The following is a 23,162-nucleotide window of genomic DNA, read 5'->3' as shown; positions in this document are numbered from 1 at the left end:
GAAAGCCTGAAAAGATGAAAATAATTTTTGGAGCTAAAAAGGATACGGAAGGTCATTTCAGATGCCAGGGTTTGATCAATGGCATGGAGGCCCGGCCATATGGCTCAGGAACCAGGGGTGGAGGCAGGCAGGTGCCTTCCTCCTGAGATCTCTGGCTCTGCTTCTTTGGAGGTTTCAGTATGCAAAGCTTCCTTTCTTGGCACAGCTGGTCTAGGAGGCTAAGATGGTCACTCGGCCATCTTGGGCTCCTCATGTCAACTTGGTCAACAGCAAAGGTGGGTAATGGAGAGCTGGCGAGGTCATGTCACTCGTGTCTCACATCTCAGTCCACAGGCGATGGCCTAAGTCATTACAAAATCTCTGAAATCCTGCCAAGATGTTGTCTTCTGGGAAATATCCCACTCTGTGAAATCAGCCACAGCATGGACCCTGCATGAAGGTGTAGCACAGAGTGACTGTGGCATCAAAGGTCGGAAGCTGCCTCTTCTCCAGATCCTTACCAGGCTCTTCTAGTTCTCTCAGCCCTTCTTCCTTCTGACAGTAAAGGCTCTGGCATTCTCCCTTCAAGTTTTCTACATTAAGTAATGTGTGGCTTCATCTTCTCTGATGCACAGATAGAGCACCTCCCTTCTCATGCAGATCCCAGTATCACTCCCAGTGCTATGCTCAGTACATGACCAGTAAAGTCCAGCCCAAGAGTCACAGACCACCCCATGCAGAACCATCTGGAGCACCAGGAGCTACTCAAAGCCAAAAAAACCACCTTCACACAAACATCAGAGCTGCAAACTCATAGGTGTATTTTTCCTTTCAAGGCCTCCACTCTGCAAGCTCTTCTGGAATACATTCAGAATGCGCAAATACAACTCAACGCAAACCTCATGACTTACATATAACCTAAAAGATAAATATGTTTTACATGGTTGAAAATTATAGTATTAAGTTTCCTTTATGCATCAAAAATTATTTAAAGATTCACTGTATCTTGACATTTTCCAAAATAGCCAATGCATATGGGAGCATCTCCCCAAGAGCCGTGGGGAGAACGTTACCTTTCCAACCGGTCAGAAGGGTGTGTCTAACACAAACTCATTAAGAGAGAGTGCTCTCACCTCAGTCACGTAGCTGATGTATTCGATGGCATGTCCATTGTACTCTTGAGTTTTTAAAATCAGTTTATCACCTAGTTAAAAAAATATATTACCATGTTTAAAGCTAACGCAAAATCACAAATTTCTGTGCTGTCCTATAAAATCCAACACTGAGGAGGTTCAATAAAACGTTACTGGGGTCAGGCTGGGTGCAGTGGCTCATGCCTGTAATCCCAGCACTTTGAGAGGCCGAGGCGGGCGGATCACAAGGTCAGGGGATCGAGACCATCCTGGCTAACACGGCGAAACCCCATCTCTACTAAAAATACAAAAAAAAAAAATCAGCCGGGCGTGGTGGCGGGCGCCTGTAGTTCCAGCTACTCGGGAGGCTAAGGCAGGAGAACGGCGTGAACCCGGGAGGCAGAGGTTGCAATGAGCTGAGACCGCGCCACTGCACTCCAGCCTGGGCGACACAGCGAGACTCCATCTCAAAAAACAAACAAACAAACAAACAAAAACATTACTGGGGTCAACTGCTTACAAATAATGAAATACAACAAAGAAACATGCTTGATGTACATCGGTTGCTGATTTTTAGTGAAATTCTAACCCAAAAGAAAGAAAATGTGATAATGTGACTGTCATATTGCCAGTTAAAGAGTATCTTCTCTCAAGTATGGTTTCTCTGCTAGTCCACCCAGGGAAGCATATGAGTAACAAACACACCTGTGTAGAGAGAAGGCCTCCCTTCGGCCAACCCTGGGACCTCCAGAACCAGCAGATCCCCATTCCTTCTTAAGATGATCCCGCTCATGTTATACTCTTTCAGTTCCATTTCTGCATAAATCTCCTCAAGCCACAGCAAAGTCGAAAACTTCTCCTTGTAATTTGACATGTTCAGAAGCTGGAAAACACCCAAATGTTATAAAGTCAGCAACAGCTCAGCAGCACTCTGGAAAGTAGCAGCTCCGGAGCAGGAAAGTTCCAACAGCTCCGGTTCAGCAGATGGCCCCCCAGGTGGGGCGATCCTCACAGGAGTCTGCAGGTGCCTCAGTAAGTTCCCCGGCCTTCAGCACGAGGGCCATGGGGCTCCAGCACACTCCCTGGCCTTTGGCATGAGGCCGTGGGGCTCCAGCTGGCGGTGTCCCTCCCTGCACTGCCCACTCCTGTCCACCCTCCCTGCTCTTTTTCAGGTTGTCCACGTTAATTCTGGGAAGGCAGAATTTGGCTTCCACAGACATCTGTGAAAAAAGGACAAACTTCCAGGTCTGGCCAAGGTGGACTAACAAGGACCAGATTTACCCTTCTACCTGAAAAAAAAGAGACAGAGAAATAAGAAACGATGGTGTTTAAACAATGAACATCACGCAGCAAAGGATTGTGATCCCAAGACTGGGGAAACAATCCATGGGGGCCCCATGACTGATCCACCTGTGCCTGAACAGAGCTCCTAGGCCCCAGCACAGAGGACCCAGGGATGCTGCATGGTCTCTAAGGAGAGGAGCTCTGATCTGTGGGGCTGAGCGCTGGGAAGAGCAAGCAGCACAGAGTGGTCTGGAGAGGGTCAGGGGACCCACTCGGGACCATCAGCTCAGCACTGAGGAATGCATGAGACACCATCCTGCAAAACCCATTGAGGGGCCAGACCAGGGCCTCAGCATGAGGTGGGGGAAAACCCACAGCAGCCTGCCCGGAATTGGAAAGTGGGAGGGCAGAAAGTGCGTCTGAACACACGGTGGCTGAAAATTTCCAAATCTGAAGAAAACTCAAGGCCGCATATTCAAGAATCCCAATGAACCCCAAGCACAAGAACAGGAAGAAAAGAATCTCTACCACCACACATCGTAAACCAAATCTATTAATATCAGTGATAAAAGAGAGAATCTTAAAAGCAGCTAAGAAAAAACGTTATGTGCAAAAGAGCAAAGATAAGAATTAAAGCAAAAGAACCCCATAAGAAAAACTAAAAAATACTCAGGAGATGAATAAAAACAAAAACACAATACAGCAAGACTTATGGGAGCAGCACAAGCAGTGCTGAGGGAATTTGTGACTATGAGCACTGATTCCCATGAGCACTGCAAGGAATTAGACAAAGGAGAACAAACTAAACCCAAAGATAGCAGAAGGAAGGAAATAAAGATTAGAGGAGAGATGAACAAAAGAGAGAACTGAAAAACAATACAGAAAACCAGGAAAACAAAAAGTTGGTTCTCCAAAAAGATCAACAAAATTGACAGACTTTTAGTAGATTAACTAGAAAAAAGGGAAAGACATACATTACTAAAATAAGATAGGAGAGTGGGAACTTTACTACAGAATCTACGGAAATAAAAAGGATTATAAGAGTATGAGCAATTGTATACCAATACCCAGATGAAACGGACAAATTCCTAGAAACACAAAACCTACCAAGACTAAACCATGAAGAAAGAAAATCTGAATAGACCAATTACTACTAAGGATATTAAAGCAGTAATAAATATTCTGAAAAGGAAAACCCCAGGACCTGATGGCTCCATAGCTAAATTCTACCAAACATTTGAAGACTAACTAATACCAATCTTCCTCAAACTTTTCCAAAAAATTCAAGAGGAGGGAATACTCTCTGACTTATTCTTATGAGGCCAGCATTACCCTGATCCCAAAGCCAGACAGAGACACTTCAGGAAAAGAAAACTACAGACCAATATGAACACTGATGAAAAAATCCTCAACACGATACTAGCACACAAAATTCAGCAGCATATGAAAAGGATTAGCTGGGTGTGGTGGCTCATTCCTGTAGTCCCAGTTACTCGGGAGACTGAGGTGGGAGGATTGCTTGAGCCCAGGAGCTCGAGGCTGCAGTGAGCAGTGACTGAGCCATTGCACTCCAGCCTGGGCAACACAGCGAGACCCTGTCTCAAAAAACATATATAAAATAAAGGGATTACATGCTATGATCAAGTGGAATTTATTCCTGGAATGCAAGGATAGTTCAACATTTGAAAATCAATTACTGTAGCAATACACATTAACAGAAGGAAAAAAAATCATATGATCATCTCAATACAGAAAAAGCAATTGAATTTTTTTTTTTTTTTTTTTTGAGACAGGAGTTTCCCTCTGTCACCAAGGCTGGAGTGCAATGGCGCGATCTCAGCTCACCGCAACCTCTGCCTCTTGGGCTCAAGCGCCTCCCACGTAGCTGGGATTACAGATGCATGCCATCACACCCAGCTAGCATCTGACAAAATTTAACACCCTTTCATGATAACGTTTAACAAACTAGGAAGAGAAGAAAATCAGGCTGGGTGTGGTGGCTCACACCCATACTTGCCTGTAATTCCAACACTTTGGGAGGCCAAGGCGGGAGGATTGTAAGACCCTGTCTCTATGATATACAAAAGTTAGCCGGGCATGGTGGTGTGCTGCTGCAGTCACAGCTGTGAGCTGTGATTGTGCCACTGCACTCCAGCCTGGGCGACAGGAAAGCCTGTCTCAAAAAAAAAATAAATAAATAAATAAAAAAGAGAAAAAGGAAAAGAAGAAAAAGAAAGAAAAGAAAAGAAAGAAAGAAAGAAAACCATCACCTCAAAATGATAAAAGTCATATATGAAAAACCCACTGTTAACATCATACTCAATGGTGAAAGACTGAAAGCTTTTCCCATAAGATCAGGAACTTCCAAGGGAAGGATGCCTGCTTTCACCACTGCTATTCATCATGGTACTAGAAGTTCTAGCCAGAGCAATTAGGCAAGAAAAGGAAATGAAAGGCATCTAAATTGGAAAGGAAGAAATAAAATTATCTGTTTGCAGATGGCATGCATAATTTTATATGTAGAAAACTCTAAAAGATTCCACAAAAAACAGTTAGAATAAATAAATTCAGCAAAGTAGCAGGGTACAAAATCAAAGGACAAAAATTATCTTCATTTCTAAACAACACTGAAGAATCTGAAAAGGAAGCTATGAGAGCAATGTATTTACAACAGCAGCAAAAATAATAAAATACTTACAAATTAATTTAACCAAAGAAGTGAAAAACATATACAGAGAAAATGACAAAACACTGCTGTAAGAAATTAAAGAAGACATAAATAAATGTTAACACATTCCATGTTCATAGCCTGGAGGATTCACTATTGTTAAAATGTCCATACTAACCAACGCAATCTACAGATTCAATGCAATTCCCATCAAAATTCCAATGACAGGCCGGGTGCAGTGGCTCACACCTGTAATCCCAAGCACTTTGGGAGGCTGAGGCGGGAGGAATACTTCAGGCCAGGAGTTTGAGACCAGCCTGGGCAATGTAGTGAGACCTCGTCTCGGGAGAAAAAAAATTCCAATGCTATATTTTGCAGAAATAGAAAAATGCATCTTAAAATTTGTATAAAAGATCTTGAAAAGCAAAATAAATTCTGCCAAAGAACAACAAAGCTGGAGGACTCAAATTTCCTGATTTCAAAACTTACTACAAAGCTGCAGCACCAAAACATCAAGTCGGTGGCCTGTGGAAGGAACTGAGGAGCACCCTCCAAGCCCAGCAGACCTGGGTCCCGAGGGAGGAGCTGAGGAGCACCTCTCCATCCTAGCAGACCCAGGTCCAGCTTTTTCTGCCACCTCGATGAACCATTCAGGCATTTGCCTACAAACTCAAAGTGACTGGGGGACAGAGGACTGCGCTCCCGACTCATGGCATCCTCCCTGCCCAGGATCTGTGAGTAAAACACATCTGAACTTGTTTCTATCACGGCAGTGGATTGAATTTGCGCCTTCCATCCTAAGAACCCAGCACTGCCCAGGCCGGCTTTTCCCTGGCATTGGGGAACATAAGTTTGGGCTCCCAGTGCCAGATGATCAGGCAGGCATAACCTGGATACAGGTCAGACGAGAGCCACTGGGGCGTCTGCCAGAATAAGTTTCCTGTGTGAGGAACCCCGGTCATGGGGCATCAGCTGTCCTCCTGGTAAAACAAGGACATTTTTTTAAACAAGCAGGTGTATTTGGAAAGGATCCCCTGAAGGGCGCATGGTGAACACCTAGGTCCCATTCCCTTCATTCTCCTTAGGACAGGGCTGCCAGCTGCTCTGGCACTGGAACTCCAGTTTAGCTGGGGACTCTCAGAACACCTCAAACCCCTACAGAAAAAAACCCTCCTGGACAAAGGGCAATGTTCTCCCCTCAAACTGCCAAATTTATAGACTTTTCTTCCTTCTTGAACTTTTCTTCTCCACCCACCCCACTCAGAACGTGCTCCTCTGTCTCCCATGTGGGTGGGGACCTGGGCTCTCCTCCCCTGGACCCTCGCCCTGCTGGCTCTGTCAGGATGATGGTAAAAGGCTAGAACACTTCTTGCTCATAACAAAGGCTTCCTAGTCTAGCGAGAGAGGCCACGCTGATGGCAGAGGTATCCCTCAGTTCTTCTGCTCCAGACCCCAAAGGCCCTGTGTGTGACCCCCAGTGAGGCTGTGGGATGCCAGCCCCTGGTGTACAGCAGGTCTGGCAGCGTGAGTGCTATGGTGCCTCATCCCTCACGGCCAGGCAGTGACCCTCGTTATCCCAGCTACCTGTGAAGAAAACAAGCCAGATGAAGGTCTGAACCTGAGAAGGAACCTCCTGGCTTTGTCAGAAAACAAGAGCATTAGAAGATGCCAACACCCCACAGGCCATCAGACACTTCCTACCTCTGCAAGTAATGGCTGGAAAGTCAGGATGTCAATTTTTTGTTCCACACATTTTCTAAGTCTATCTGGGATTGGATATTGGGGAAGAAAACTTGGAAGTTGTCGTCTTGAGTTCCTTAAAAAATTAAGTTCACAAGTTAAAAACAAGTCTTTATCACCAGGTATCACTAGACATTCTTACCTAAACATCCTTTCCTATTTTAGGAAGACCAAAGTCCATCCATTTCCTGAGAAGAACTGATATATGAATAGCTGGTCTAAGGCAGTGGTTTGAAGCTTTCGTTTTAGCTCTGGGATCCTTTCCTCAAACAGTTCCCACAAGTGCTCTACTATTTGTAAACAGGTAAGTGTAGCTGCACAGGCTGTGGGAAAACAGGGCTGGAACCCCCAGAATCTCCTGGAACCAGGAGTTTGGAAACAGCTGTTTTTAACATTCTATGAGCTAAGCTCTTCCTACTATATTTGACATCAGGACTCCACCTGGGCCTATCCCTGCAAAGCACACATTAGGAAAAGGCTGCTCTGTCTGGGTCCTGCCTTCAATTTGTTTTTGTTTTGTTTCCCAGCCTGTGGTTTCTCTGGGGAAATTCAGTTTGTTCAGGATGAAGAACATCGCTGCTCTGGAGGCAAGCCCAATGCAGCAACAGAAACAATGGGAAAGGGACAGACAGGAGAGGAGAAGCCAGGAGAGAACAGGGAAACGAAAAGTCAGAGTGAGGTCGATAAACCACAACTCAGCAAATAAGGATGTTGGTTGGGCCTTTATCCCTCATTCCCTCCCAGCAATCCATTTCAGTGCAGTCTCACCCAAGAGAGAAGCCCACATTGCTCTCCGTATTCCATTCACTGTCATCTCAATTTGGGTTCCACTGGCTCAGCCCTCAACAGGAGAAACGGGGTGAAGACATTCCCCATGGTTTGTGCCGAGGGCTATGTCAGCGCTCACATGCGAGGTGTATTTGGAAAGCATTGATTACTAACACGAACAAGGTAAAGGGAAACCAGGATGATCACTACAGGCTTAGGTCAACAGCCTGAACAGCTAACAGAACCATGTGGCCTCAACAGACACGCTGGATTAACAAAATGTGGTTCCTACCATGATGGGTGGCTAGAAACTTGGCTGGGAATGTGCTGGCCTACAGAGCCCCCCAGAACAGATCTGCTAAGTGAACACTCTGCTCTAGCTAAGAGCCAAAGTTGCCTGGCACTGGGGGTCCTAGCAGGAAGTGCAGGACCTGTGACAGGCGGCCACGGATGGACAGCTCTGGAAGCAGGCACCCGCCAATGCCCGCGTGGGCAGGTCCAGACACCTGGTGCTCCAGGTGTGCTCGAGCCAACCCGGGTCAGGCACTCTGGGTCACTAACCTGAGTGGCAGGAAACTGATGTCCTTGTTTTAGATACGCTCCCACACAATATGTTAATATTCACGGGGAAGTAACTGACCAGGGGGTTAAAATCCTTGTGGCTGTTGCTCTGTGTATTTCACTCTTTCTGTTAAGCCAAATGATAACTAGAAAGCTGCTTGGTGTGTCACTAGATGAGAACCAGGGATCCTCCAAGGCTCCTGTCATTAAAACTCGATCCTCGGGGACTCTGCTCTGCCTGGCAGCCGAGGGACTTTCCTGCTCCTTTTCTGGGTTACATCCCTACAGCCCCTTGATGTTGAAACTGTGCCCCAAAGAGTTAAAGAAACCGATGACTAACAGAAATTCTTGAGCCTGCAGAATGGGTGATAAGAAACAACTCCAATGCTGAGTCTCCCCCTGCTTATGACATCAAAGGACTGGCTGAGATCAGCTGGAACCAAGATGGACAACTGGAGTTTGTGCAGAGCTTACTGACATCACAGCCTGGATTCCCACCGTGTTTCATGCGAACTCCCTCCGAACTGGCACATGTGACCCATGAGGTGGCATGAAGAGGTAACTACGCACACCCAAGGCCTTTCCAGACCTCCCTTTTCCTTCCACCAACCACCTATTAATCCCAGATTCTACCCACTAAACGTTTTCTGACAAAATTACTGCCTTAAAGCCAGCAGAGAGAGACACATTTGAGCTTGACTCCTGTCTCCTTGGGGGTTGGTTTTCAATACAAAGCTTTTCTTTTCTCAGAAACCCACTGTCGTAGCAATGGCCCCTAGTGCATCAGGCAGTGAGCCCCTTTTTCTCAATAATAATATGCCCAGGGATCATGACTGCTTATTCGCTTACTGAGTGATTGCTTTGTGCCAGAAAACTGCACATTTTACATGCCTGACCTCATTCAATCTTCAAACCACACGAGGCAGGGACTATCATTTTACCAATGAGAACAAGGCTCAGAGTGGTTAAGAAACTTGCCCAAGGTCACACAGCTTCTTGGTGGTGGTGCTATGATTCAAACAATGGTCTAACCTTAAAAGGTAAACAACCACATGATATTCTTCCCTGGTAACAGGTTTTCCCTTTAGTCTGCAACTAAGTAGAAGTCCATAATCCCTCATCTTGAACTGTAACTGGGGCAACACGTGATTTGAAATTCAGAATCTTTCAGTATTAGAAAAGTGACCCACCTCACCCTCAGGGAGGTCTGGGGTAGTAGCAGAGCTCAAACCCATCAGTTATTATAGCCGATGGAGGAAAAGTCACATCACACGGGACAAAGTCATTACACTTTAAAAAGCCTGCTATTCAGGGCTTTTTCGTTTTATAACTACAGAAGAGAACACGTGGATGTGAAGTGCCTTCCTGAGACTACCCTCCAGTTAAAATCTGGGTGGTCCCTATGTTCCCAGCCACAAGTCCCAGATCACACACTGCTTCTCCTAACTTCATTCTTAAGTGGTACCACATCTTCAAACAGGCTTCAGGTGACCCCACAATCCTGTTGCCCCCAGTGCGAATGACACGGGGATGCCGTGCACTACACACCATGGCCTCGTCAGGATGGGAGAGGTGGCAGGAGCTGGGTGAGGCCAGCCTGCTCTGAGAGCCACCTTGGAACTGCCAGAGCAGAGTGGGGCTTGGGGGAGTGAAGGCCGTCTTCCTTGGGCTTCACGCTGCTGCTGGGCAGCTGCAGAGACAGAACTTGACCTTCAGAGCTCCGTGGAAATGCACCCCATCCCCCAAATTCAATCATGGAAAGAGGCTTGAACCCCAGCTTCATCCCCTTTATACCTCCCCAGCCAGGTGGTAGCCACCACTTGCCAGTGCATGTCCGCTTTTCCTTCACAGATAAAACTGCCAGACCAAGAGCCACACTCATTTCAGTTATGGTACCTTTTCTGTGCGGTCACAACAACTGTAGTTTTTGCGGATGTTAACGCTTGTGAACTTTTAAGCTTTTTCCAAGAAAATGGTTCGCGCGCAGCAATTAGTGACTCCTCCCCACTGATAACATTTACTTCAAGGTATCGCCCAATTAGGAAATCGGAAAAACAAAGCAAAAGGAGCTCCTTGCAGCGGCCAGGATTTCTTGAAAAAAACAAAATGAAATTTAGTTTTAGTCATAAATAAGATAGGCAGTCAACACAATTTTCCTTTGTACATACAAGAAAAGTGACAGAGTTAAGAGTCATCTTTAGTCTTCAATAATTCTTTTTACAGAGAAAAAAGAGATCTTCTAAAATAAGCTATGTAATTAATATTTTCTCAAGATAAAATTAAGCACCTACAGGCCCGGTGTGGTGGCTCAGGCCTGTAATCCCAGCACTTTGGAAGACTGAGGCGGGCAGATCGCTTGAGCCCAGGAGTTTGAGACCAGCCTGGGCAATATAGGATGAACCTGTCTCTGCAAAAAATACACAAATTAGCCGGACATGGAGGCGTGTGCCTGTGGTTCCAGCTACTCGGGAGGCTGAGGTGGGAGCCTAGGGAGGTGGAGGCTGCAGTGAGCTGTGATCATGCCTCTGCACTCCAGCCTGGGCAACAGAGTGAGACCCTGTCTCAAAAAAAAAAAAAAAAAAAAAGTAAGCATCTACAATAGTCTTTTTTGTAATCCTAACACATAAAGAGTAGGAAAAATTTTTGATATTCCCAATTTTAAGTCAGAATTTTATGACATGACCAAAAATAGGTACTATATCTAATGTGCTTTCTGCCCAGTCCTCGCTGTGGCTCTAACTGGGGCTACATCATCCACACTACACTTTGTGCCCACCTATGGCTTTTTTTTTTTTTTTTGAGACGGAGTCTTGCTCTGTCACCCAGCCTGGAGTGCAGTGGCGTGATCTCGGCTCACTGCAAGCTCCGCCTCCCAGGTTCACGCCATTCTCCTGCCTCAGCCTCCTGAGTAGCTGGGACTACAGATGCCCGCCACCACACCCAGCTAATTTTTTTTATTTTTAGTAGAGACAGGGTTTCACCATGTTAGCACCTATGGCTTTTTTGAAAAAACCTGTTTCTATGTTGTCATAATGTCAAAAAAAAAAAAAAAAAAAAGCATTGAAGCTGGCTGCACCTCACACAGCTGACTGTGCACTTGCCACCCACAGCTTGATGTTGATGAGCTGTGATTTAATCAGATTTAAGTTTTTCAAAAAATTTAGAATTAGACACCCAGCTGGAAGGCTATCACGCACTGTCGGGCAGCTTAGGCAGGGATGCAGGGACACAGGGAGCTGGAGGACAGGGCCTGTTTGGTCAGCTGATGTAACCAACCACACCAGGGAGAGCGAAGGGCTCAAGGTTGGCGTCTGGCATCCCAGCTAGGAAGGGGCCCTTCCTGCCCCTCCCTCAGCACACTGTGCTGTCCGTGCCTTGGCCAAATGCCCAGGTGACGGGATGGAGATGACCGAGGTCCCAGGGCTTGGCTATGCGGAACACGGGCAAGGCAGTGAAGAGGAGCCAACGTGATGTCTCAGAACAGCAGAAGCACAGGGAGCTCAGGCCTCAGAGAGCCTCAGAGACACCCTGTTTTCTTTGTGAGGGTGAGAGGCCATCTGGTGAGGACCCTCATGAGTCGTGCGAAGTTACAGGATCCATTGCCCCAGGTGGGTCACACTTGGTAGCCAGCTTCTAGACCAATGCTTTTTCTTAGGATTCTGTCACATCAAAGACGTCAGGTGTACCTTTTTGTTTTTTTGAGACAGAGTCTTGCTCCGTCTCAGGCTGGAGTGCAGTCGTGCGATCTTGGCTCACTGCACCCTCCGTCACCTGGATTTAAGTGATTCTACTGCCTCAGCCTCCTGAGTAGCTAGGATTACAGGGGCCCAAGTAATTTTTGTATTTTTAGTAGAGGCGGGGTTTTGCCATGGTGGCCAGGCTAGTTTCGAACTCCTGGTCTCAGGTGATCCACCTGCCACAAAGGAGTACCTTTTATAACACCCAACCTAGAAGTATCAGAGAAACTTAAAAACGCGGCTCTCCCCAGACCTCCAGGCCCTTACTTTCCGTCACAGATGACCACAATGAAGGTTTTTCCCCCTGGAGGGACAAGCCCCCCAGGCTCAGGCTCTGTCATCTGCTTCCTTGATAGAATGTTGTCTTTTTCTCCATTTTCTCCTTTACAGGTACAATCACCTGGGAAATAAAATTTTAATACAAAAGTAGACCAAAAGGTAAATTATCTCTAACAGTGCTGGCATGCTTAGTGGAAATGAATACTCTCTCACACACACAAAGACAGATGCACACAAAAACACGGGGCAAAGCCTCAGATGGTGGCTGGAAAAACATAAAGAGAGAGAGCAGCTGGAAGTAGGAGAGGGCTGTGACTACCAAGTGCTGGGATAGAAGGCCTGCCCCGGCGTGCCCAGCAATCTTTCCCTGCTTCGAGGTACTCAGGAGCCGGCCGCCATCTGAAGCACCTCTTGGTATTTGTCAAGCTGCTTTTTGTCCCTCTCCCTAACCTCGTCAGCAAGAGAAGGGCCTGAAGCCGAAGAGCTCAGAGCACAAAGCACTGCAGCTGCCGGGTGTCCTGGCCCCTGCTGCCCGCCCTCTGTCCAGAACTCACAACCCCACGGCCCCCAGCCCACCCGACCTCACGCAGTGACAGCCGAAACGTCCACTACCTGGAGAGATTCCTCTGTTGTTCACCAAACTGCTCTCCGACATCTGAGAGGTTTTGTTTTTTGTGTGACTATTTAATGAATTAATATTTTCATCTGATGAATTCTCCTTCTCAGGAACAGAAACAAAAGATACCACGGGGCACATCTGGTCTTTATCCAGCATTTGGAATCTGAATTGTTTAGATTTATCCCAGCCAGCCAGTTTACAGCTGACTAAGTTTTGAGGAATGTCTCCTTTATTCCTGGAAAAATACAATTAACTATGAACACAGCCAGGATTTCTAAAACCAAAATATTCAGTTATCATAAAACACAGAACCTAATCTAGGAAGTGGTGACTGCAAATACACTTATGAATATAAGTCAAAAGGTCATTTTTGGGTAAAAAATTTTGAAAAGATCTTCATGCCGGCCGTGGTGGCTCACGCCTGTAATCCCAGCACTTTGGGAGGCTGAGGCGGCAGATCACGAGGTCAGGAGCTCCAGACCATCCTGGCTAACACGGTGAAACCCCGTCTCTACTAAAAATACAAAAAATTAGCTGGGCGTGGTGGCGGGCGCCTGTAGTCCCAGCTACTCGGGAGGCTGAGGCAGGAGAATGGCGTGAACCCGGGAGGCGGAGGTTGCAGTGAGCCGAGATCGTGCCACCGCACTCCAGCCAGGGCGACAGAGTGAGACTCCGTCTCAAAAAAAAAAAAAAAGAAAAGATCTTCATAAAGAAAAAAATACATGACCAAAGTAAAGTTGGTTTTACAGAAATTATTAAGTCATAGTGTAAAAGCCATTAATGTAGCTTTATAGAAAATGTTTCAGTGGCAAACTCACTCTATCCAGATCACCATGGTTTTACTTCTTCCTTCCTTTAGGGTTCCAAAATGCGTCATCTGTGTAACTTCAATATCACCTTTGTTCTTCAGCAAAATCGTTCCATAGAAATGAGTGGCCTCATGAACAGGGGCGGCGTCTCTGAAAAAAGAGCCCCAGAAAGACATCCCTCTGCAGCAGCACCACCCCTTCCTCGCCTGCCTCCGCTCCTGAGGATAGACTGCTGGTGGGGGCACTCAGAGGACCACCTCACCACAGGCAGGGCTTCCACAGACTGAGGTTTCTAAGGAGGATGGCAAACCCTAAGGAAGGGAACGATGCACTTCATAAAGTCTAGAGAAAAGGGAGCAGCCCAGGGGACAGCCACAGGCAGGGAGTCTGAGAACGGTGTCCTGAACGTGCTCCCCAGCACTCCCCTACCTCCTGCTCAGAGTGCAGGGTTAGGGTGGCATTCTCAGTCCTCTTCTCTCCAGCCACCTCCCAAGGTGGTGGTGGGGGAAGCATGGGCCTTGCCTATTGGGGCTCCACTAAACTTGCTTTGGAAAGAGTTTTGTTGCTTTGAAGTGTTTGAAAACAATGAAATGAGAAGTTTTTCTCTTTAGAAAATGAGAAGATGAGATTTTACCTTTCCCTAAAAATGGACCCACTTACTTCCCCTTCTTCTACTGATGCTACAGGCTTGATTCTCCTCCCTGCCTCTCCACAAGCTCTTTCCAGAAGGTAAACCTGCCTCATGCCACTTCCCAGTCCGCAGCACCATTAAAAAAATGGGGTCTCTAGAATGGCTCGCCACAATTCTGGCCCCTGCTGCAAACTCAGTGAGGTTCCCAGCTACAGAGCAGCCCCTCCTGGCGGGTGCCTGTCTGGCTCTTTCTTCTCTGTGTGCCCAGGTGTGACAAGGGAGGTGCAGGGGCAGAGAGTCCACAGCGTTGCTGATGGACGGGGTGGGGATTTTGCAGGAAGGAGTCGTCAGATGCGACTGCCCAGTGCGTGGCTCAGCCCCCACAGGAGAAGCTGTGGAGCTCTTGCCGTGGGAAGGCTGTGGGGCTGAGTGGAGAGCAGGAGCTCGCTTGGCACATGATCTGTTTCTAGAGTGCAGAGGGGCTGCCCCACCCAGGGCCACAAGCTGAGGAACAGGCACCCCAGCTTCCCTGGCTCACGCACCCCAGCAGCTTCTACTCTGTGGTCAGGAGGCCTCAGTGGGGAAATGCTGTTGGGGCAGAAACAGGTCTTTTTCAAGCATTACTAGCCTAAAGAGTAAGGAAAGCGCAGGTTCCGTGCTGTGCTGTCTCCTTAGCGGCCCTAGTGAGTCCCTGAAGACCCCCAGGCCACGCTTCAGGCCCATGCTTCCTGGGCCTGATGCAAGAATGGGATGCCACAGCTTCTGCCTGAGGATGAGGTCAGAGAACAGACAGGAAGCCTGAGGAGTCCAACTCAGACATAGGGAGGAGGTGCAGGTCTTATTTCCCGGCACCGCCAGGCTCAGCGGACTGGACTGAAAGCAGAGCTCCTGTGCGTCCCAGGCTTCTGTGGTCAGATGCAGCGGGAGCAGTGCACGTCACATCCACGCCCCACAGGATGGGCCCTAGGCACCCTCCCAAAGGAAAGCGTGGTCCAGTGGGGAGGGGGAACTGGGCTCCGAGCACCCAAACAAGCATCTGCCAGTGGGCCGAAGGGCAAGGCTCCTAGGAGGCTGAGCCCACCAGGCCCTGTCCCATAACACCTCCCACAGCCCCGAGTCCACCCTCCGGCTGCTCCCTTACATGGGGCGCACTGCTCCGCACACCCCCGTGGCTCAGTTCACACAGGGCTGTCTGTCTGCACCCAGAGGCCCAGCCAGGCACCAGATATGGGGCTGGAAAGCAGACGCTTTCCCCAAACAGAACCTGCATTCTATCGGGATCAAAAATAAGCGGACTGATGGAGGAGATGTCTCAGAAGCTCACTGGTGGTGAGTGAGGAGTGTGAAAAGAAAATAAAGACTCAGGGCCGGGTGTGGTGGCTCACGCCTGTAATCCCAGCATTTTGAGAGGCTGAGGTGGGCGGATCATGAGGTCAGGAGATTGAGACCATCCTGGCTAACACGGTGAAACCCCGTCTCTATTAAAAATACAAAAAATTAGCCAGGCATGGTGGCAGGTGCCTATAGTCCCAGCTACTCAGGAGGCTGAGGTGGGTGAATGGCGTGAACCCAGGAGGTGGAACTTGCAGTGAGCAGAGATCGCGCCACTGCACTCCAACCTGGGTGACGGAGCGAGACTCCGTCTCAAAAAAAAAAAAAAAAAAAAGCAAAGACAGAGTTGGGACCCCACTCACCATGCCAAAAGGAAAAAACTCAGCCAGAAGCTGAGTCATGAAAGAAGCTGCCTTTCCTTTGTCCCCAAGCAGAGAGCTACAAGACAAGGTTAAACATCTCCATGTTACCTTCTCTTACATCGAAGTGCTGATTTACACAACCGACTCTCCCTCCCTGCTCCTTTTCCTTTCCTCTTGCAAATGTGTATTCAGTCATGTGACCACACCCTCTTTCTCCTCCAGCCCACTTTTCTCTTTTAAATATTGAAGGCCTCAAAATCATCTTTGGAAAAAGGCATGAACCACAGATGGTTCCTGTGGATTTGTGGTCCTTTTTCCCAGGCATGTCTTTCACCTTGGCAAAGTGAACTTCTAACTTGATTGGGACCTGTCTCACATACCTTTTGGTTATAGGAGGAAAGGCAGGCAGGGAGGGGGTGGGTCAGAGCTGGGGCTGCCCCACAAGTAGGGAGCTCGCGGAAGCCTCGTCATGGCTAGCACACAAAGAAGAACACAGATACAGGAAATCTAATAATTTTTTTTTTAATTGGAGATGGAGTCTGGCTCTGTTACCCAGGCTGGAGTGCAGTGGCGCGATCTCTGCTCACTGCAACTTCTGCTTCCCGGGTTCAAGCAATTCTCCTGCCTCAGCCTCCAGAGTAGCTGGGATTAAGGGTGTGCGCTGCCACGCCTGGCTAATTTTTTGTATTTTAGTAGAGACGGGGTTTCACCGTGTTGCCCAGGCTGTTCTCGAACTGCTGAGCTCAGGCAATCTGCCCGCCTTGGCCTCCCAAAGTCCTAGGATTACAGGCGTGAGCCACTGTGGCCAGCCAGAAATCCAATAATTTTAAGAACCAACTACATCCAATGCATTTTTTAAATGCCAAAATGTGAAACAACAAAACAGAAAAATCCACCCAAAACAGCAATCACCAATGTAAGATGAAGGATGAAGAGGGACCCCTAACTCCACCTTCAGTCAACCATGGAGATGGCTGAAAGCTTCCAAAAGACAGTCTTTTTTTTTTTTTGAGATGGAGTGTCACTCTGTTGTGCAGGCTGGAGTGCAGTGGCGCCATCTCGGCTCACTGCAAGCTCCGCCTCCTGGGTTCACACCATTCTCCTGCCTCAGCCTCCCGAGTAGCTGGGACTACAGGCGCCCGCCACCACGCCTGGCTAATTTTTTGTGTTTTTAGTAGAGATGGGGTTTCACCATGTTAGCCAGGATGGTTTCGATCTCCCGACCTTGTGATCCACCCACCTCGGCCTCCCAAAGTGCTGGGATTACGGGCGTGAGCCACCGCGCCCGGCAAGACAGTCTTCTTTTTTTTGAGACAGAGTCTTCCTCTGTCACCTAGACTGGAGTGCAGTGGTGCGATCTCGCCTCACTGCAACCTCTGCCTCTTGGGTTCAAGTGATTCTCTTGCCTCAGCCTCCCAAGTAGCTGGGATTACAGGTGCCTGCCACCACAACCAGGTAATTTTTGTATTTTCAGTAGAGACAGGGTTTCTTCATATTGGCCAGGCTGGTCTCGAACTCCTGACCTCATGATCCACCCGCCTCAGCATCCCAAAGCGTTGGGATTACAGGCGTGAGCCATCATGACCAGCCTCCTTTTCCTTTCTCTTTTTTTTTTTTTAAGACAGAGCCTTGCTGTGTTGCCCAGGCTAGAGTGCGGTAGCGCGATCACAGCTCACTGCAGCCTCAAGCTCCTAGGCTCAAGCAATCTTCCTGCTTCAACCTCGTGTGTAGCTGGGACCAGAGGTGCACACCACCATGCTCGGCTAATTTTTTTTTTTTTTTTTGAGAAGGAGTCTCGCTCTGTCGCCCAGGCTGGAGTGCAGTGGCGCGATCTCGGCTCACTGCAAGCTCCACCTCCCGGGTTCACGCCATTCTCTTGCCTCAGCCTCCCAAGCAGCTGGGACTACAGGTGCCCGTCACCACGCCCGGCTAATTTTTTGTATTTTTTAGTAGACACGGGGTTTCACCATGTTAGCCAGGATGGTCTCGATCTCCTGACCTCATGATTCACCCGCCTCGGCCTCCCAGAGTGCTGAGATAACAGGCGTGAGCCACCGTGCCCGGCCTCGCTTGGCTAATTTTTTAATGTTTTGTAGAGATGGGGTCTCACTATGTTGCCCAGGCTGGTCTCAAATTCCTGGGCTCAGGCAATTCTCCTGCCACGGCCTGCCGAAGTGCTAGGGATGCTCTCCTCTTACCCCAACAACTCAGGGCTTGAAATGTCTACTATTTGGCTTATTAAAGTAACTCTTCAAAATATACTTATATGGGGCCTTTCACATCCCAAAGAAGAAAAGCATTTTCTTTTTTTGAGATGGAGTTTTGCTTGTCGCCCAGGCCTGAGTGCAGTGGCGCAATCTCAGCTCACCGCAACCTCTGCCTCTCAGGTTCAAGCAATTTTCCTGCCCTCAGCCTCCCGAGTAGCTGGGATTACAGGTGAGCACCACCACGCCCAGCTAATTTTGTACTTTTAGTAGAGACAGAGTTTCACCACATTGGTCAGGCTGGTCTCGAACTCCCAACCTCAGGTGATCCGTCTGCCTCAGCCTCCCAAAGTGCTAGGATTACAGGCGTTAGCCACCGCACCTGGCCAGAAAAGCGTTTTCTTACCGCCTCTTCACTAGGGTCATACAAAGCGCCCTCCAGACGTAGCACGACTGGCTGCTCTCCACCACCACTGCATTGACCACGTCACCTCTCCGGGGTGTGTACCCATCTGGCAGTTTCAAGGAGTCCAAGGTAAAGAAGATGCTTTCCTCTAACACCCCGTTCCTTCCACAGAGGCTAGAGATGCAGACCTGGGAGCAGAGAGCTGAGCGTCACAGGAAGCAGGTGCTGCATGACGACAGGGCGCAGCTCTAACACACGCCCAAGTCAGCCCAAAGCACACAAGCTGCACTAGGAAGCTCAAGTCCGCCATCCCGTAGCACTGGTCCAGTGATTCTCCAACACACCTTTCTCCTTAGAACATTTTAGCACTGTTGCATAAGCTACAGACCTTAGAATTTAGGTATGCAAGCACTAGGAGTTACTGTTTCCTAAGGAAACACAGCATTGTCAATAGGAAAACACACTCCTCTTTGGCCATGACAAAGCTTTATTTTTCCAGGCTTCCAACACATGCAGGAGAAGCCTGGGCCGTGCAAGTTACCCCTGATGGCAGGTCTGCCAGAAGCACAGAGAGGAGCCACTAGTCGGCACGCTACCTTGTCCACGCGCTTGTACCTCAGTGGCTTCACTGAGGTGGCTTCGCTGCTCCACGTGCCAGGCCGGATCCAGTACTCAGCCTCCACCCAGTCTCCCTTGCAGGGCTCGAAGCCTAAAACCGCCAGGAAAAAAGCCATGGTAGTGTTAAAGTGCACAAGTTATTCTGAGGTCATGGTGCACTGAAATCATTTCTATCATATCTGAGGATACATGTGAACATTTAAAAGGCACTTTCTACTACTATGAGAAACATATTTTGGAATAAAAAACCCTGAAGTATTATTATTAACCACTGCAACAAAATGAGCTGAGCTGGAGCCTCTCACTCACACCTCCAGGCTCTAGAAGGTGCAGTGTGCATGCTCATGGCAGTCCCTCCTCGTGTGGCACATCTGAGGGCAGGTGGCATCCCCCTTCCCCCGTCCTACAGTGTTTGTGGCACCTCCCTGTCAGGGACACACACACGGTGTTCGGGAACAGAGAGACACCTGCACTCAGGTGTGAGGGAAGCACTCAATGGTCCAGCCAGCCCCTCAGTGTGCCAGAGAGCTGTGCTGTGGCCCAAGCCATGGCCTGCTGGACGCAAGACACCGCTGGGCCTCCCGCAGCTGGTGGAAAACTGCAGGTTCAGTGACATGAAGTGGCTGAGTGGTGCTGACAGAACAGAGAGATGGTCTGCACAGGTCTGCCATGGTACAGGTAGTTAAAATCTTTTTGTTATTTTGCAATAAGCACTCTGGAAGCTCAAAAAAAAAAAGTGTATAATTGAATACTGAGTTTGTGTCTCCAGAAAGCTGGTGATGAACACGTAATAGCACAAATAGCAGCTGACACCTACATTCGACATGTGAGCCATGGTGAAATCACTGTCTATGTGAAAACAGAGGCCAGGCGCGTTGGCTCACGCCTGTAATCCCAGCACTTTGGGAGGCCGAGGCGGGTGGATCACGAGGTCAGGAGATCGAGACCACGGTGAAACCCCGTCTCTACTAAAAATACAAAAAATTAGCCGGGCGTGGTGACGGGCGCCTGTGGTCCCAGCTACTTGGGAGGCTGAGGCAGGAGAATGGCATGAACCCGGGAGGCAGAGCTTACAGTGAGCCGAGATTGAGCCACTGCACTCCAGCCTAGGCAACAGAGCGAGATTCCGTCTCAAAAAAAAAAAAAAAAAAAAAAGACCATGTCCTAAAACCACAATTTAATACGTGCAACTCTGGAGACACATTTATACAGCGTTTTGTAAACCATGCCTTCATTTATTCCACAATTGTTTAACAGAATTTTGCCAATTTTTATTCTGAATTTCCCTGGACATAAATGAAAAGTGAAGCAATAGCTATTAATGTACTAGTTCTATACTAGTTGTACAGTTACTTTAAAGAAAAAAAAAGTTAAATTCAATTATTTTTTTTTTCCAGCAGAATCATGGAATCATAGTAAAGATTTCTAGCACTTTGTGAGGCTGAGGTGGGAAGATCACTTGAGCCCAGGAGTTTGAGACCAGCCTGGGCAACACAGTAAGATCCCATCTCTAAAAAAAAAGAATTAGTTGGGTGTGGTGGCATGAGCCTGAAGTCCCAGCTACTCACGAGGCTGAGGTGGGATTACTTAAGCCCAGGAATTCCAGGCTGCAGTGAGCTACAACTGTGCCACTGCACTCCAGCCTGGGTGACAGAGCAAGACCCCGTCTCTAAAAAACAAAAACAAGCAAACAAAACTAAAGATTTCAGAAGACCTTTCTATTGAAGGAGAAATATTTGACATTATGGTGAATGCCACTGTAAATTAAGTTTAGAAATTCAACACTGGAGATAAAAATATGTTTCTACAGTGATAACAGGATGTTAACGGAGTAAAGCACCACAGTACAAATCAGACCCTGCAGGTCAGGAAGCTGAGACAGCAGAAATGCACTCAGATTGCTATAGTACACACGTGATCCTCCAGACATGCAGCCAGCTGGAAGACAAGCACGTACAAGTTCCTGAACTTCTATGACATACATACATGCACAACTCCTGTGACAAAGCTCATGACAACGAAGCACACACACGGACACTGAGGGCTGGCAGCCCTCATTTTCTCTTTGCTGCTCCCCCAACCTGGATTCTACAAATGCTTGAACCTGAGGAACCATTCTGTAAATCAACCAAAAGGTCCTGTGATGATGCTCCTTTTACTTTCTTTTTAAGTGAGATCTCTAAATTTTGGTTTTACTTTGTTCAAGTCAGCAGAAAATCTTTATTTAATACATGTAGAACCCAAAATCTTCAGGTTTTGATAACTTTTGCAAATTGTAGTTATTGAAAATAAAGCTGATGAACAGGAAAATGGAAAAACAATGGAGGAAATAATCAATCAGATCTCAGGAGCTCAAATGGAATCCACAGATGAATGTTGAAATTCTAAGACTGGACTTGAGAATATTCCAAACTTTCAAAAGAATCTTTCGATGAAGCCCTTTCTTAAACTGGACAAGCTGACATTGTGTAAGGGCATGAATGGCCCTGAGATGCTGAGAAGGCCTACACATGAAAAGAATGACAGAGACAACTTACTTGATGAATGTCAGCTTGTAAAAATGTTTGAACACTTACGGGCTCTGAATTGATGCAAAAAGACAGTACCTATGAAAACATCTGGGCTGGAACAATAATATATTTCAACAGAAAAAAATACAGAATTGTCAACATCTTACATTTTACAGGTTTTGCTTTGAGTTTACTAATATTTCCTCAATTAAAAACACTGTGGCTCAAGAACAGCCTGGGCAATGCAATGAAACCCTGTCTCTACAAGAAACACAAACATTAGCTGGGCATGGAAGTGCATGTGTGTAGTCCCAGCTACTAGGGAGGCTGAGGTGGGAGGACTGCTTGAGCCCACGAGGTTGAGGCTGCAGTGAGCTATGACTGAGCCACTGCATTCCAGCCTGGAAGACAGAGGGAGACTCTGTCTTTAAAAAAAAAAAAAAAAAGAAGCCTCAATCAAAGGTGTTTACAATTTCAATTTCAAATTCATCAACCATAAAATGCAACTTTGAAGACGACGCCACGCAATTATAGAAATAATAAGAGTAAGATCATATTGCAAAATATACATTTTTTGGAAAAATACATCTTAGATGCTAAGATATTAAAGTATGTTAATATGTACCAAGAATATAATGTCCAGATAACCAATATGACATTTTTTAATATACTCACCTTTTTTTAAGTTTCTGAAAAATACTTCTTTAAAAGTCCACTAATATAATAAAATACTCTGTTAACCAATACATAGATATTTCAAAAATGATCTAATTTTAATTCTGACATCCCCTTTCCTTCTCAAACGTGTACCAGTTTGGAGGCTAAACCACATGGTCATCCTGGCTGTAGCTCCGGCTGTGAGGGGCCGTGGCCTCATGGGAAGGACAGACGCCTCCAAAGGGCACCAGGCAGGGAGTGCCCCTCCCAAACTCACTCCCCTGACCCCTGCGCCAATTTCTGCTAGTGCTTTCCACAAGCACCAAGAACAAGGTTGGACAGTCCACACAGGGCAGGCTGGGGGAGAGTAGACAGAAGGCACTGGTCTGTGGCCTGTTAGAAACCAAGCTGCACAGCAGGAAGTGAGCTGGGGATAACAAGCAAAGTTTCATCTATATTTGCAGCCACTCCCCACTGCTCACATTACAGCCTGAGCACCACCTCCTGTCAGATCAGCAGGGGTAGTAGATTCTCATAGGAGCTGGAACCCTATTGTGAACCGTGCATGCGAGGGATCTAGGTTGCGTGCTCCTTATGAGAATCTAATGCCTGACGATCTGTCACTGTCTCCCATCACCCCCAGATGGGACCATCTAGTTCTGGGAAAACAAGCTCAGGGCTCCCACTGATTCCATGTTATGGTGAGTTGTATAATTATTTCCTTATAAATTACAACGTAATAATAATAGAAATAAAGTGCACAATAAATGTAATGCACTGAAATCATCCCAAAACTATCCTCCCTCCCTGGTCTGTGGAAAAAATTATCTTTCACAAAACTGGTCCCTGGTGCCAAAAAGTTTGG

General features: G+C 47.4%; 1 protein-coding gene across 5 annotated transcripts in view; it reads right to left on the bottom strand.

The window, feature by feature from the left end:
* MOV10L1 (Mov10 like RNA helicase 1) overlaps positions 1-23,162 on the bottom strand; it is a 71,000-nt gene that overhangs the window by 33,962 nt on the left and 13,876 nt on the right. For all 5 annotated transcript variants that reach the window (XM_024352585.2, XM_024352586.3, XM_063808030.1 and 2 more), the window contains exons 4-12: positions 19,109-19,221; positions 18,513-18,700; positions 13,587-13,727; positions 12,762-13,003; positions 12,138-12,270; positions 10,030-10,224; positions 6,766-6,880; positions 1,818-1,995; positions 1,113-1,183 (exon numbers count right to left, since the gene is read on the bottom strand). In XM_024352585.2, coding sequence (XP_024208353.1) covers positions 1,113-1,183; positions 1,818-1,995; positions 6,766-6,880; positions 10,030-10,224; positions 12,138-12,270; positions 12,762-13,003; positions 13,587-13,727; positions 18,513-18,700; positions 19,109-19,221 — 1,376 coding nt within the window. The remainder of the gene's footprint in view (positions 1-1,112; positions 1,184-1,817; positions 1,996-6,765; positions 6,881-10,029; positions 10,225-12,137; positions 12,271-12,761; positions 13,004-13,586; positions 13,728-18,512; positions 18,701-19,108; positions 19,222-23,162) is intronic.

The sequence above is a fragment of the Pan troglodytes genome, chromosome 23, assembly GCF_028858775.2.
Source record: "Pan troglodytes isolate AG18354 chromosome 23, NHGRI_mPanTro3-v2.0_pri, whole genome shotgun sequence".
Classification (NCBI taxonomy): Eukaryota; Metazoa; Chordata; class Mammalia; order Primates; family Hominidae; genus Pan; species Pan troglodytes.
This window is presented reverse-complemented; position numbering and strand designations above follow the sequence as displayed.